At 42.9% G+C, this 15,852-nt stretch overlaps 1 protein-coding gene across 1 annotated transcript in view; it reads left to right on the top strand.

Annotated features, from left to right (window-relative positions):
* Positions 1-15,852, top strand: part of PIWIL2 (piwi like RNA-mediated gene silencing 2) — a 243,951-nt gene that overhangs the window by 213,944 nt on the left and 14,155 nt on the right. Inside the window, exon 18 of the mRNA XM_069766984.1 lies at positions 11,805-11,906. Within this exon, the coding sequence (XP_069623085.1) occupies positions 11,805-11,906 (102 nt within the window). The remainder of the gene's footprint in view (positions 1-11,804; positions 11,907-15,852) is intronic.

The following is a 15,852-nucleotide window of genomic DNA, read 5'->3' as shown; positions in this document are numbered from 1 at the left end:
AACTGACTTCAAATGTGAGGTGGTCCCTAAGAAAAAAATGTTTTGTAAATTTCGTTGTAAAAATGAGAAATCGCTGGTCAAATTTTAACTCTTATAACTTCCTAGCAAAAGAAAATTTTGTTTCCAAAATTGTGCTGATGTAAAGTGTACATGTGGGAAATGTTATTTATTAACTATTTTGTGTCACATAACTCTCTGGTTTAACAATTAAAATTCAAAATGTGAAAATTGCGAAATTTTCAAAATTTTCACCAAATTTCCGTTTTTATCACAAATAAACGCATAATTTATTGACCTAAATTTACCACTAACATGAAGCCCAATATGTCACGAAAAAACAATCTCAGAACCGCTAGGATCCGTTGAAGCGTTCCTGAGTTATTACCTCATAAAGGGACACTGGTCAGAATTGCAAAAAACGGCAAGGTCTTTAAGGTCAAAATAGGCTGGGTCATGAAGGGGTTAATCCAGATGGTCATACCACAGCAAACCATGTCTGCTTTACATCAGGACCATTTGTAAAATGTTCTTTTATTTTGTTAGCACTTTAGGAGGTTTAAAAATGTAGCAGCAATTTTTCATTTTTTCAAGGAAATTTACAACATTTATATTTTTAGGGAACTATCCATGTTTGAAGTGACTTTAGGGGTCTCATATATTGGGAAACCCCCAAACGTGATACCATTTTAAAAACCGCACCTCCTGACATATTGAAAACTGTTGTCAGGTAGTTTATTAACCATTCAGGTGCTTTACAGGAATTAATGCAAAGTGGTATGACAGAAATGAAAATGTGTATTTTTACCACCTAAATGTCGGTAACTTCTGAACAGGTTACAACAGCCGACAGGCTCTAAGGCCACTTTTTGGTCGTGAATTACCATCGCAAACATCAGGACCGCACAATCATGATCTGAGGGCACCAATTGGGATGAAGAGGGATCCCCCACACTTTGTTAACCATTTATAATGATGTAGTCACTATTGACAGCAGCATCTAAGGGTACCGTCACACTAAGCGACGCTGCAGCGATACCAACAACGATGTCGATCGCTGCAGCGTCGCTGTTTGGTCGCTGGAGAGCTGTCACACAGATCCCGAGGTCCCCGATAACCAGGGTAAACATCGGGTTACTAAGCGCAGGGCCGCGCTTAGTAACCCGATGTTTACCCTGGTTACCAGCGTAAACGTTAAAAAAACAAACACTACATACTTACCTTCCGTGTCTGTCCTTTCCTCTGCACTGTCAGCGCCGGTCAACCGAGCGGTGACGTCACCGCTGTGCTTTCCGGCTGGCCGGCGCTGACACAGGATGCAGGAGGAGTGCAGAGAAGCAGAGCGCCGGGGACAGACAGCTGAAGGTAAGTATGTAGTGTTTGTTTTTTTAACGTTTACGCTGGTAACCAGGGTAAACATCGGGTTACTAAGCGCGGTCCTGCGCTTAGTAACCCGATGTTTACCCTGGTTACCAGTGAAGACATCGCTGGATCGGCGTCACACACGCCGATCCAGCGATGTCAGCGGGAGATCCAGCGACGAAATAAAGTGCTGGACTTTCCTCAGCGACCAACGATCTCCCAGCAGGGGCCTGATCGTTGGTCGCTGTCACACATAACGATTTCCTTAACGATATCGTTGCTACGTCACCAAAAGCAACGATATCGTTAACGATATCGTTATGTGTGACGGTACCTTAAGGGGTTAAATAGATTTGGACGGTGCAAACACTGATCGTGGCTGATACAGCAAGTTGTCAGCTATAGTGTACAGCCGACAGCTGCTGTCACCTGTATTGGGATGCTATTCTCTCATATCTCAGGTCAGTTAAATGACGTATTGGCTGTCATTAAGGGGTTAAAGATCATCTAAAATGTATAGTTTTCTTTCTACAAGGTTTATGTAGCAAAATTATTTTATTATGAGCAAAAACAGATGACTCAGTGCAAGTGTAGATGTTGCCCTGTGACGGTCTTTGGTAAGGAATGGGGGCCTCAAACTGTCCATGGGGACTCTTGAAGGTATAGAGGCCCGACTACCCAACTTTACTAAGCTCCTGCTAAACTCTGATCTGTCCCTTTCCCCACCCTATGAGGCATGGGACAGAAATGTAATGTTAACAAGACACAAAGACAAATCAGGGATAACAGAAAACCTATATCATACAAAAGCACTAACAAACAATAAGGAGGAAGATAGGGACAGGGAGGAACAAACTAAATGGGAACAGGGACTAGGAGATATACACACATGTACTACAGCAAACCACTGATCACTACTACAACTCCTCTACTCAAACCACTTAGCTTTAGCTCTCGGCACAGAACGACGAATGTTTCACCGGCAGAGACAACAATTTCTGACCAGTTTATATAGGAAGAAGTAATGACCAGATCAGAAGCAGCTGAAATGGAACTGCATGTTTCTGGCCAGCATAGAAATGGTCGTTAACTTCTTAAGCACCAGAAGAAACAATCCATTTAATATGTGACACAAAAAACACCATCTCTAAAGAAGACCTGCGATTCATAACCTGACATGACCGTCTAACTCCAGGTCTTCTAGGGGGATGTGACACCGTCGTGACAGTAGGTGTGTATATATATATATATATATATATATATATATATATATATATATATATATATATATATATATATATATATATATATATATATATATATATATATATATATATATATATATAGGAATACTGTGGCCAGAGGTAACGGCCTGCCTCTTTGGCCCCATCTTACCCCTCAGCAACACACAAAAACATTGCAGGTGTCGACACGCCCCAGATTTTACCATGGCTGGAAGCCATTAGGGGTCTGTTTACAATGTAGGATTTTTTTTCAGTGTTTGGATCATATCCACTTCAAACCCCACCTAAAAAAATGCTATCAAAACGCTCAAAGGAATGAACTTATTCATGTCTATGTAAAACAGTCTCGCTGTTCATATGTTTAGGATTTTGAGCGTCCTTTAACTTCTTCCAGTTTCCAAAGACATCAAACGGCTATAAGGAGGGACCGGTCCATTCTGCAGGAGTTTTCTGCTCTGCAGAAGCTCTGTACTTTACAATGCAAGTCAGTCGAAAGGCAACCGGCATCTTTTTGAGCATTCTGCCAACGTGTTTGTTTGAAATATCGCTAGTGGTTTCTTCTTTGTTGAATAAAGTAAAAAATAAACTGCCAAAAAAACACTGGGAAATCCCTAAAAAAAGGTCAGCTGTCAAGAAAGTAAAAAAAACAATTTGCTCAAGAAACGTTAAGAACAACATTTCGTTTTCTGCACATCTCCTTAAAGAGTTTGTCTGGTCTAAAGCTACAAGTGTACAGAGAGGGATCCCACTTTAGCCCTTTTGTAACTATCCCGATAGTTTTCATGGCATGGCCTGTTATTCCCTGCCATAAAATGGGTCTGACGGGCTGTGACAGTGTGAAACAGACAGGTCTCATGCACTGCGATACAGTGAGAAATACCACAGTGGGATTAAGTGAAAATGTAAAGAAAAAACAAAATTTGAATAAAATCTGAAAAAATAACAAAAAACTGTTTTTGTGAACACCCTTCCCCCAACCTTGCACATAATTGGTATCATCATGTCAAGAATAATCTGAATTATATACCTGTCATATTATTTATCCCATATGGTGAACACCGTAAAAAAAAAAACCTCAAATGATTCTAGTACCTTCTGAGCCGTGCCGTGCGCCCAAATAGTAGTTTTCGATGGCTTACGGGTTAACACCACACAATTTGTGGGGTCCATTTTGTCCTTCTACCCTTTTGTGAAAATGAAATATTTGCAGGTAATATAACATTTTAGTGGTAAAATGTACTTCATATTTTCATGTCCCAATTGTCTAAAATTCTGTGGGGCACCTTTATGTTCAAAATACTCAATACACCCCTAGATGAATTCCTTGAACGGTGTAGTTTCCAAAATGATGTGACTTAAGGGGGGGGGGGGGTTCTGCTGTTTTGGCACCTCGGGGACTCTGGCAGACAAAGACTATTCAAAGAAAATCTGCATTTAGCAGTAAAAATTTAATTTTTCACTTTGACGACCCAATGTTATAAAGTTCTGTGAAGTACCTGTGGGTTGAAAATGCTTACCAGACCCCTAGATTAACGACTGATTTCTTGAGATATCTATTTTCCTGTAATTTCTGGATGGTGTCTGCCGCCGTTTTGGCACCTCATGGGTTCTGCAAATGCGACATGACATCAATAATATAGTCCAGTCAAATTTGCTCTCCTTACTTTCCAACCTCTGGCGTGCACCCAAACATTATTTTTTGACCACATGTGAAATATCATCATCTTCAGGAGACATTTCATAACTGTGCATAAATGTGGGGTCCATTTTCTCCTGTTACCGCTTATGAAAATGACACATTTGGGGCTAAAACAACATTTTACTACAAAAAAAATTGTAATCTTTCGTTTTCACTTCCCAGTGTTATAAAGTTCTTCGAATCAGTTTTGGATTTAAAATTTTCACCATACTCCTAAATTATTTCCATCAGACATCTGGTCTCCAAAATGGGGTCACTGTGGTGGTTTCTGCTGTTTAGGTACCGCTCCGAAAATTATATACCTCTCCTTCCTTCCCAAGTTCTGACATGCGCCCCCCAAACAGCAGATCTTAGCCAAGTAAAGGATATTGCTGCGTTTGGGAAGAATTGCGTAATAAATTATGGGCTCCATTTTCTCCTATTTTCCCTTGTGAAAATTACAAATTTGGGGCTAAATCAATATTTTAGTGGGAAAAAGATATAATTGTTATTCTTTTTCGTTCCACTTTGCATTAATTCCTAGGAACCATCTGAAGGGTAGGCATTTTTAATAATTTTAGAGGTGCAGTTTCTTAAATGGCATCACTGGTTGAGGGGGGGTTTCTGACATATAGTCCCAGGATTTCAAAATGTATTTAAAACGACGTAAAATTTCTGCAAAATTAAAAGGTTGTTTGACAAATAATTCTGCCAAAGCGGTAATGTTTGTTATCCCCTACTTTTTGTGACTGGTTTAAGGGTATGTGCATTCAACGTTTGAAAATTGATAATTTTTTTTTTTTAATTTGGTCAAATTTCTGGAAAAAAAAACCTCAAAAGACTTAAAGAAGTTGTCATTTCCATCTCTTGACCCCCATAAAATAATAAAGCTTATACTCCCCTCCCGTGCTGGCGCCGTTCCTGCGGTGTCGGCACTCTTTCTCCCCATTGCTCCCGTGCTGTTGTTGTGACACGTGAAGCCGGCCACCAATCAGCTCTGGCGTCACCGTCCCGCGATTTGTCCAAAGGCGGGGACAGTGACGCAAGTGCTGATTGGGCGCCGGCGTCACATGTCACAACAACCGCACAGGATTCCCGGGAGAGTGAGTGCCGACACCACAGGAACTGCACGGAAACGCGAGGTGAGCATAAGCTTAATTATTTTATGGGGGCCAAACATTCTGATCAAGAAGGACTTGTCCTAGTAGTAGACAACCCTTTTATATTTAGAACTATCATAAAGTATATAAAGAATAATTGTCTCCTCACCCGGGACACCCCCACTTACCACACTTATCGGAATACACGTACCATTAATACCCAGCAGCTTGTGGACAATCTCCACACATCTCTAGCCCCCATCTCCTCCCTCTCCTGACCAGACTTAGCATTGTCACACTTCAATAATACACTGAAGAATGCCCTAGATGAAGCAGCACCTTCTACACGCAGAAAGACCCGACACAGACAACGGCAGCCCTGGCACACTATGCAAACACGCTTTCTTCAGCGTTGCTCAAGGTGTGCAGAGCGGCAGTGGAGAAAATCTATCTTAGCAGAAGACTTCATCAACTATAAGTTCATGCTCAAAACCTATAACTCTGCCCTTTCTCTGGCCAAACAATCCTACCTCACCACCCTCATCACCTTACTATCCACCATCTCAAAGCGACTTTTTGAAACCTTAAACTCCCTCCTGAAACCTAAAGTATAGGCCCCCATCACCAACCTCAGCGGTGAGGATCTGGCCACTTATTTCTTAGAAAAAATCAACCACATCCATCAGAATATCTCAGCCCAATCTCCTCAGTGCCTGGATCCCCTTCCCTGCCGCACCTCATGCTCACTAGACATCTTTGAGCCTGTTTCAGAAGAAGTTTCCAAGCTCCTCGCTTCTGCTCGGCCTACAACCTGCAATAGTGACCCCATTCCTTCACCTCTCCTGCAGTCTCTCTCACCAGTGGTCACCACTCACCTGACTAAAATATTTAACCTCTCTCTTTCCTCAGGCATCTTTCTCTCCTCATTTAAACATGCCATCATAACCCCTTTACTTAAAAAGCCATCCCTGGACCAGAACTGCGCTGCTAACTACAGACCTGTCTCTAACCTTCCCTTCATCTGTAAACTCCTGGAACGCTTGGTCCACTCCCGTCTAGTCCGCTATCTCTCGGTAACTCTCTTCTTGACCCCTTACAATCTGGTTTCCGCTCTTTACACTCCACTGAAACTGCCCTCACTAAAGTCTCTAATGATCTAATAACAGCTAAATCCAAAGGTCATTGCTCTCTGCTGATTCTCATGGATCTATCTGCTGCATTTGACACTGTGGATCACCAGCTCCTCCTCACTATGCTCCGCTCCATAGGCCTCAAGGACACAGCCCTCTCCTGGTTCTCCTCCTACCTCTCTGACCGCTCCTTCACTGTATTTTTTGCCGGCTTCTCTTCCTCTCCTCGTCCCCTTACTATCGGGGTTCTGCAAGGCTCAGTCCTAGGCCCCCTCCTCTTCTCTCTTTACACGGCCCCTATTGGGCAAACAATCAGCAGATTTGGGTTCCAGTATCATCTCTATGCTGATGACACCCAATTATACACTTCTTCCCCCGACATCACCCCCACTCTAATTCAAAATACCAAGGATTGTCTGTCTGCGGTCTCCCAACATCATGTCCTCCCTCTACCTGAAACTAAATCTCTCCAAAACGGAACTTCTTGTGTTTCTCCCCACCTACTAACCTCACTCTATCTAACATCGAAATTACCCTGGAGGGTTCAACCATAACTCCCAAGCAGCATGCCCGCTGTCTTGGGGTCATATTCGACTCCGAACTTTCCTTTACTCCCTATATCCGATCACTCACTCGCTCTTGTCACCTGCATCTTAAAAACATCTCCAGAATCCGACCTTTTCTCACCGTTGAAACTGCTAAGACTCTTACTGTCGCTCTTATTCATTCCCGTCTGGACTACTGCAACTCCCTTCTGATTGGTCTCCCTCTTTCCAAACTTTATCCTCTCCAATCCATCTTGAATGCGGCAGCCACGGTCATATTTTTGTCCAGCCGCTTCACCGATGCCTCCATCTTGTGCCAGTCATTACACTGGCTACCCATTCGCTACAGGGTCCAGTATAAACTCATCTCTCTCACCCACAAAGCTCTCCACAGTTCTGCACCGCCTTATATCTCCGTCTATCGCCCTACACGTGCCCTCTGTTCTACAAATGACCTAAGAATAACATCCCCTGTAATCCGAACCTCACCCCTCCATCTCCAAGACTTCTCTTGTGCTGCGCCAGCTCTCTGGAATGCACTTCCCCAGACGATCAGACTGATACCTAGCCCCGACCTATTCAAGCGCGCCTTGAAAACCCATCTCTTCAAACAAGCCTATCACATCAACAACTCAGTAAACTAACTTTGCCCTGTTCCCTCCTTCCAAATATTACTCTGAATCTGCACCCTACTATTCATTTGTCTCCACACCCTCCATGCACACGATAACTGCACTTGATACTTGACTATTGCACTTAAACACACGGGCTGATGACCGGATCATGCAGCTTTATATGAAAATCCCTATTTATTAGAATTGCCAGACCTGAAATAACAAGCACTTCTCACCTATTGTGTCCCCCCATTTCCTTGTAGATTGTAAGCTTGCGAGCAGGGACCTCACCCCTAATGTCACTGTTTAAATTGTCTTAACTCGTACTGAATTTATTGTCTGTACATGTCCCCGCTTAATTGTGAAGTGCTGCAGAATATGTTGGTGCTATATAAATAAAAATTATTATTAATTATTATTATAAGTACAATGGGTCATGAAACAACACTCTCGGAATAGCTGAGCACTCCACATAACTTGTGGACACATGTCACAATTGGAAAAATAGGGTTGTGCAGGTTTGGGATGAAAGTCTGCAGTCTCTTCCAACTTCTGAATCCTCACAGCTTACACACCGCACACTGTCAGGATTCTCCTGTGTTGGTGGCGAGAGCGGGTGGTCATGGAAAACGCCAGCAGTGTTTTCCCTAAATCATCTTTTCTGATGTTTTCACAGAAGTCTTTTGTGGGGTTTTTTAAATTTTGTTAATTCCAAGTATAATATTGTGGCAGCTTCCAAACTGAAGAATGGAGCAGTCACTTCTATTAGATGCTTCATGGCTTTGTGAGTCTGGAACAGTTAAAATATGTCACAAAAGCCAGAACATATTCACAGCAAGTTGTTTTTACCTTGAACTACTTAGGTTCATTCATTTTAAGCGGAATCCACCTGAAAAGATGTTGTGAGCACATGCACTTACAGGAATAGTACAGCATAGGGGATTGTGTAAAGACGTGTCTAAGCCGGTCACTGACCTGTAAAAGCCCATAGAAAGTGGCATTGTGACTTTATGAAGTCTGTAAGTTGGTGGAAACATTTATTAATACTTTTTGTTTTTCACCTAACATGGTGTAAGATGTAGAAATAACCCAGTAACATCATTCTCTTGAGAGGAGCAGAAGAGCTGCATCTGTATGGAGCGGAAAGTAATGATATGGTATATTAGGAATCACCTTGGTGTCGAATAATCTATATACTCAAATGTATAATATTTTTATAAATTACCTCTAGTGATGAGCAAGCATGCTGGGATAAGGTTATCTGGGCATGCTCGGGTGTTAGCCGAGTGTCTTCGTCGTGCTTTAATATTATGTTTGAGTCCTCGCCGTTACATGTCCCACGGCTGTTGAACACATGTAGGGATTGTCCGTTTGTTAGGCAATCCGTCAATATGGCTGAGAAATGCAGATACACGGTGTACAGATTCCAAGAAGTAATCAGCAGAATTTTTACCTTGGGTGTGAAGTCGGGAGATGTCTTGTGACGTCTTTTTACAATGTAAGCAAAGTTTATGAAAAACATAAGTCGCTCTGAATCATCACTGAATATATACGGTACTTGGTTTCCTGCTCTGTGTTTCCCTTGGTTTCTGGTCCCTACAATGTCCCTCCATGGTGTTGTAGATCAGTGAGAATACACCGTGATTTTTTTTTACTTGAAGCTACATGTGCAGTCATGGTGGTCACAAATAAGCCAATGCACCAGAATTGTGGTGCATAAATATCCCCCTATTTTTTGTGATTACAAATGCAAATTTCTCAAGCATTCACATAATGCTTTGTAACATATAATAACCCCTATGTTAGAGTTTGACAGGTTTTCCAAAGTTTGTTAACTTTTCTGATAACAAAATGATCACAGGACATCTTATGGTTGAAGCCTAAGAAAGGACTGTTTATATTTTGAGCCTGTTTCGTGGTGATCATAGTACACCCTGCACACAATTGCCAGTACCCCACAATTAAGCTCCATTTTTGCCCACATTTCCCAAAGTGCATGTGTGGAGACACGGGAGACAGTGGTCCGCTGCCCCGAGACTGTATGGACCAGGGCTCGTTTTAAAGAATGTACGCTATCCTTTCTCGAGGGCATAATATTACTCAGACAACGCAATGCGAGAGGTTAAACTACGTCTCATTAATTTATTGAACCATCAAACAGACAGTCCCAGCAAACTACCCAAGATGGTGGAAAATTACTGAGCCACTCCCTTCCGCTGACTTTGCCGTGATTAGAGCAGCTGCTACTTCTGGGCTTCCAAGGCTGACTACCCCCACCAGTGACACCCTGCTTTTGGCAGGTACCCACAGAAAGAAGGTGACGACAAGCTTCAGAAACTGACAGTCCATTGAGGCACAAGGTCCAGGTGACCGGATAGTCTCAACCTGGCTTCTCTGGACTTCACCATGGAGCCAGGTGACCGTAGGGCCCTAATCTTGGCTTCCCCAAATGTATCCATGGGTTCAGTGATGGTTAATGGAGCAGATCTGTATTCTTCCAGCTAGGAACGTGGTCATTAAGCTGACATCCTGTAGAATGTCAAATCTGTGTCCCTCTTGATGTAGTCATGGTGCGCTGGCAGCTGCCCTGTAGCGTGTTCTTGGCTGTGATTCTTCTTGCAGAATGATGGAAATCCTTTTTCATACCCACATCTGTGGTTCAGGTCATCATCCACAGGTCAGGGGGAGGTGGGCTGAGTTTAACGGTCATTGAGTATTTAATCAATCTGCATAGTATGTCCTATATGGATTTAGGCTGGTTTCACATTTGCGTTTTTTTTTTTTTTGCGTTTTTTGCGGTAAAAAACGCATGCGTTTTTTCCCCCTATATTTAACATTAAAAACGCATGCGGTTTTTTTTCCATGCGTTTTGACGCGTTTTTGCAACACATGCGTTTTTTCTCTGCATGAGTTGTTGCAGAAATGCAACATGTAGTAATTTTTGCGGCGTTTTTTTTTTTGCCGCAAAAAAGCATGCATTTTTTTGCCACAAAAAAACCTATTGATGTCTATGTAAATGCATGCGTTTTTAAGTACATGCGTTTGATTGCATTAAAAACGCATGCGTTTTTTTTTTTTTTAAACAGAAAACACACTGATATGCCACCCCCCACCATAAAGGTGATAAAGGGATCCTAACCCTAAAGGGATCCTAACCCTAACCCTAAAGGGATCGTAACCCTACCCCTAACTAGGGTTAGGATCCCTTTAGGGGTAGGGTTAGGGTTACGATCCCTTTAGGGTTAGGGTTATGATCCCTTTAGGGTTAGGGATAGGGTTAAGATCCCTTTAGGGGTAGGGTTAGGGTTACGATCCCTTTAGGGTTAGGGTTATGATCCCTAACCCTAACTATTTCTGTTTATAGTGGTTTTTTTACTTTATTTTGATGATTGGCAGCTGTCACACATTTCTCAGCATGCGTTTAAAAAACGCAAACGCATGAAAAAACGCATGTAAACGCGTCAAAACGCCGCGTTTTTTTCACCACATGCAAAAACACATGCGTCAAAAAAACGCAGCGTTTGCACGCGTTTACATGCGTTTTTTCACCATGCGTTTTGAAACGCAAGTGTGAAACCAGCCTTATACAATGGGTAATCAACATATTAACAAACATCAATTGTTCAATTAAACTATGTCCCTGTCCCTCAAAGATAGCAGACATTGAGCTGCAACAGACAGCAACTCAAGTCCAGGCTCATATGAACAATAGTCTGTGTTTCTTGACCAACCAAAGAAAAACACGTAAATTCAACAGTGGACATTCAAATAATAGCCTATTTCTCCTGGCGTACAGAAAATAGACATCTGGATAATTGATATTAATTGCTGTGTTGTCACAGCATCTTAGCCAGCTCCAGAAATGTCCAACACGGCCCTCCATTTGTTGGCAAGTCTGCAGATTCGTCCTACCGGCGCCATCCGGAAACACTCTGGTCGGCACAGATGCAATACACCAAAGAGTTACCTCCAGAGAGAACATTTGTTACCCCATTGTAGGCAATGCACTTGAGTGTCCGTGGATAACAAGTGTAATCACTACGTGACGTCCTCATTACTCATTCAGAATGATGAAGGATTTGCTGTTTGGTCCTGGAATTCCCTTTTAACATTTCTCTGTCCTTTGTTCAACAGGCAAAAGTCCAGCTCATAGTCTGTATAATATCTGGGACGAGAGATGACCTCTATGGTGCCATAAAGAAGTTGTGCTGTGTCCAGACCCCGGTCCCATCTCAGGTACGGGTCCGTCTTATTATGTCACACGTGCAATTCATAGAACTTTGTTAATGTGTTTGTCTTTTAAAACAAGTGTTGGATCCCTTTGCAGAATATATTAAGAAATTGCATATAAATAATCTCCCACGTGGCAGATGGTTTACAATTGGAAACCATTATGGCTGCCGATATACAATGGTAACACTGTAATAAGGTTTATTTATTTACGAGCATACACGTTAAAGAGGGGTTGTGCTTGATGTGGTCAACAAGAATTTCATTCTTCTTACTAACGTTGGCTATGAAACATCCCCTGATGTCCTGCATGCAGCCGGCGTCCCCGACACCTCCACACCCGAGAGGGCTTCAGAAAAGGAGAGCGCAGCCTCTGGGTTGGGTTGAGGACTCATTTTCAACATAAAATAGATAAATGTTGTGTTTTTATTCATTGTTGTATGGACGTGATGTAACGAACACATAATATAGCACATGTCCCAGTTTGCCAGCGTAGATGTTTAACCCATGAGCCCTCGGCTCCGTTATTTTACAGCGCTGACTGGAGCACTGGAGCCGGAGTGTGGCTGAGATCTCTGCCCACACCCTCCAGGAACAAAGACAGCGGTCTATTTAACAACCCCTAGGGCTGTCTTCTACTGTAGCCACAAAAAAGCAGATGAACAGTATTAGAAAAAAAGGATTCGTGTCTTCCAGCGTACCTGTACTAATTCACCCAGTATCAGAATGTGGATTACAGCACTCACTTATTAGGTGCACTCATAAGCACGTTATATAATCTAGAAATACAGCGATTCGGCCACACAAATCCTTTTTCCAGCATGGTAGACCTGGTGTATATGGATCTATATAGGAACCGTCTATACAAAAATATAGAATATTTGTACTTAAAGTGACTGTCACCTAATCTGAGTGCAGGGGCAGAGACCCTGATTCCAGAGATATGTCACTTACTGCGTGCTGTAGTTTTGATGAAAAAGAGCATTTTTCTCAGCAGGAGTTTACCACTAGAGGACTAGTAAACCTGCTGCCATGTAGTCCTCCTTATTCATGAGCTCTGAATAACCCCTGCTTTCACCACTTTTAGCAGCTTTCTGCCTATGCACAGGGTACACAGCACGTTGCCAATCAGGGATGTGGGCGGGGTTATACAGAGCTTAGCATTTAGAGAACTGCTAGATCTGCAGCAGAGAAAACAGGGATTTTATGAAAACCGCAGCAAGCAGCCCAGTAAGTGACACAACGTTGGAATCACGGTCTGTCTTTACATCATGCTGCTCTCAGATGGGGTCACCAAAAACCTGGTTGCAGATTCACTATCTGCACTGCTGCTCCCCAGTGACCCCCCGATTCTGGCTGACATACTATCTTCATTGTTTTAGTGATACACGGGCCTGTTTGTGCACAATATGAATTGTACAGGTCGGCCCTAAGGAAAAGAGAGGATTTATACCCAGAAATATCTGCACAAATCACAGGCGACATCTGCACAGCCAGAAGTAGGAATATGACTTATTGGACTACTTCTGGCTCATGGCTCCGTCTCCTGCTGAGGTGCAGAGTCAGGGAGTGGTGCATAATTTTCCATAATGACACAACAGCGATGGCACAAGTGTTCATAGATCTGGTTATTAAATGCCCATTAGCGCGTATATAACCCACAGGTCTCAACAGTGAAGACCCCTAACATCTGTTTAATTAGGACCTCCAATCAACTCCAAGGGAGAAAAAAAATGCTGTTCATTGCAAAATGCAATTGTAATATGTGAAAACATGTGGCACAGGTAGAATATTGGGGGTAAGGCTTAGATTGTCATACTAAAGCGTATTCTTGGTGTAATATAAAGAGAATATCCCTTGTTTGATGTAGCTGAGCCGCATGTGGGGGGCTACAAATGACATCAGGAAAAAAAGATCACAGCCTACTCTGGTCATCTTTTCCCCTGTGCATCCTGCATTGACACAGGGGTGGAGAGATAAAAGAACAGAACTTTTCTTCATGGTTTCACCCCTCTGATCTATCGCAGCTTCTTTAAGTGTATTTACACTAGCCGATTATCGCACCCAAGTGTCACTAGTAATACTCGCTTCCTGGTAATCTGCCAGCAAAGCAAACGTTCAATGGATGAAATTATTTTTAAGCTTGATAAAAATAATTATTCTCGGCAACACATCGTCCTGTGTAATCAGAATGTGCTGCCGAGAACAATGGCCGTGCATGTGCACTGAGCGATGTATTAGTGATCAATCTGTGGACGTCTCGTATCGTGGTTGGCCTGAATAAACCTTTTAAGCATCTTCAGCCAATGTAAACAATCTATTCCCGATTAACTTTTCTTTGTTTTCACCCTCTCTGTCACAATTTTGGAGGTTGCGTATGAGGTCATTTTTTTTTCTGCTAAAGAAGTGAAACTATAAGCGGCTACACATTTAAACACCATACCCCAAGTAAAGATATTTGTCTATTTGGGTGTTATGTGTAGCACAAAGTGCTGAAAAAGGTCCCCCCAACTGTGATAAAAAGATGTCAGTGCACACAGAGCATAGCGGCTGTGGAGCCACAGTCTGGCCACGGAGCCCGTGCTGATCCCTGTCCACCAACGAAAGCTGCATCAGAACTGTACCATGTAGCTATAGGAAAGGGCTAAGAGTCTGATGAATCATGAGATATAGGGTCTGATGAATCACGAAACATTAAGATTAGTGATGAGAGAATATACTCGTTACTCGAGATTTCCCCAGCACGCTCGGGTGTCCTCCGAGTATTTGTAAGTGCTCAGAGATTTAGTTTTCATTGCCGCAGCTGAATGATTTACAGCTACTAGCCATGTGGGGATTGCCTGGTTGCTACGGAATCCCCACATGTAATCAGGCAGGCTAGTAGCTGTAAATCATTCAGCTGCTGCAAGGAAAACTAAATCTCTGAGCACTAAAAAATACTCGGAGGACACCCAAGTGTGCTCAGGAAATCTCGAGTAATGAGTATATTCGCTCATCACTAATTAAGATCTGATGAATCACGGGACACATGGTCTGATGAATCACTAGACAGCAGGTCTGATGAATCACGAGGCATAGGGTCTAATGAATCACGAAGCCTAGGATCTGATGAATCACGAGGCATGGGGTCTGATGAAACACGAGACGGGCTGATGAATCTCGAGACGGGCTGATGAATCACGAATCATAGGGTCTGATGAATCACGAGGCATAGGGTCTGATGAATCCCGAGGCATGGGGACTGATGAATCACGAGGCATGGGGTCTGATGAATCACGAGGCATGGGGACTGATGAATCACGAGAAATAGGGTCTGATGAATCACGAGGCATAGGGTCTGATGAATCACGAGGCATGGGATCTGATGAATCACGAGGCATAGGGTCTAATGAATCACGACGCCTAGGGTCTGATGAATCACGAGAAATAGGGTCTGATGAATCACGAGGCATAGGGTCTGATGAATCACGAGGCATGGGGTCTGATGAATCACGAGGCATAATGTCTAATGAATTAGAAAGCCAAGGGTCTGATGAATCACGAGACATAGGGTGTGATGAATCGCGAGACGGGCTGATGAATCACGAGACATAGGATCTGATGAATTGCGAGACAGGGTCTGATAAATCACGAGGCATAGGGTCTTATGAATCACGAGGTGTAGGGTCTAATGAATCATGGGCATAGGGTCTGATGAATCACGAGGCATAGGGTTTGATGAATCACGAGATATACAGTCTGATGAATCACGATGCATAGGATCTGATGAATCACTAGGCATAGGGTCTGATGAATCACGAGACATGGGGTCTGATGAATCACGAGGCATAGGGTCTGATGAATCACGAGGCATAGGATCTGATGAATCACGAGGCATAGGGTCTGATGAATCGCGAGGCATAGGGTCTGATGAATCACGAGACAGGGTCTGATGAATCACAAGGCATAGGGT

The sequence above is a fragment of the Ranitomeya imitator genome, chromosome 4, assembly GCF_032444005.1.
Source record: "Ranitomeya imitator isolate aRanImi1 chromosome 4, aRanImi1.pri, whole genome shotgun sequence".
NCBI classification, from domain to species: Eukaryota; Metazoa; Chordata; class Amphibia; order Anura; family Dendrobatidae; genus Ranitomeya; species Ranitomeya imitator.
This window is presented reverse-complemented; position numbering and strand designations above follow the sequence as displayed.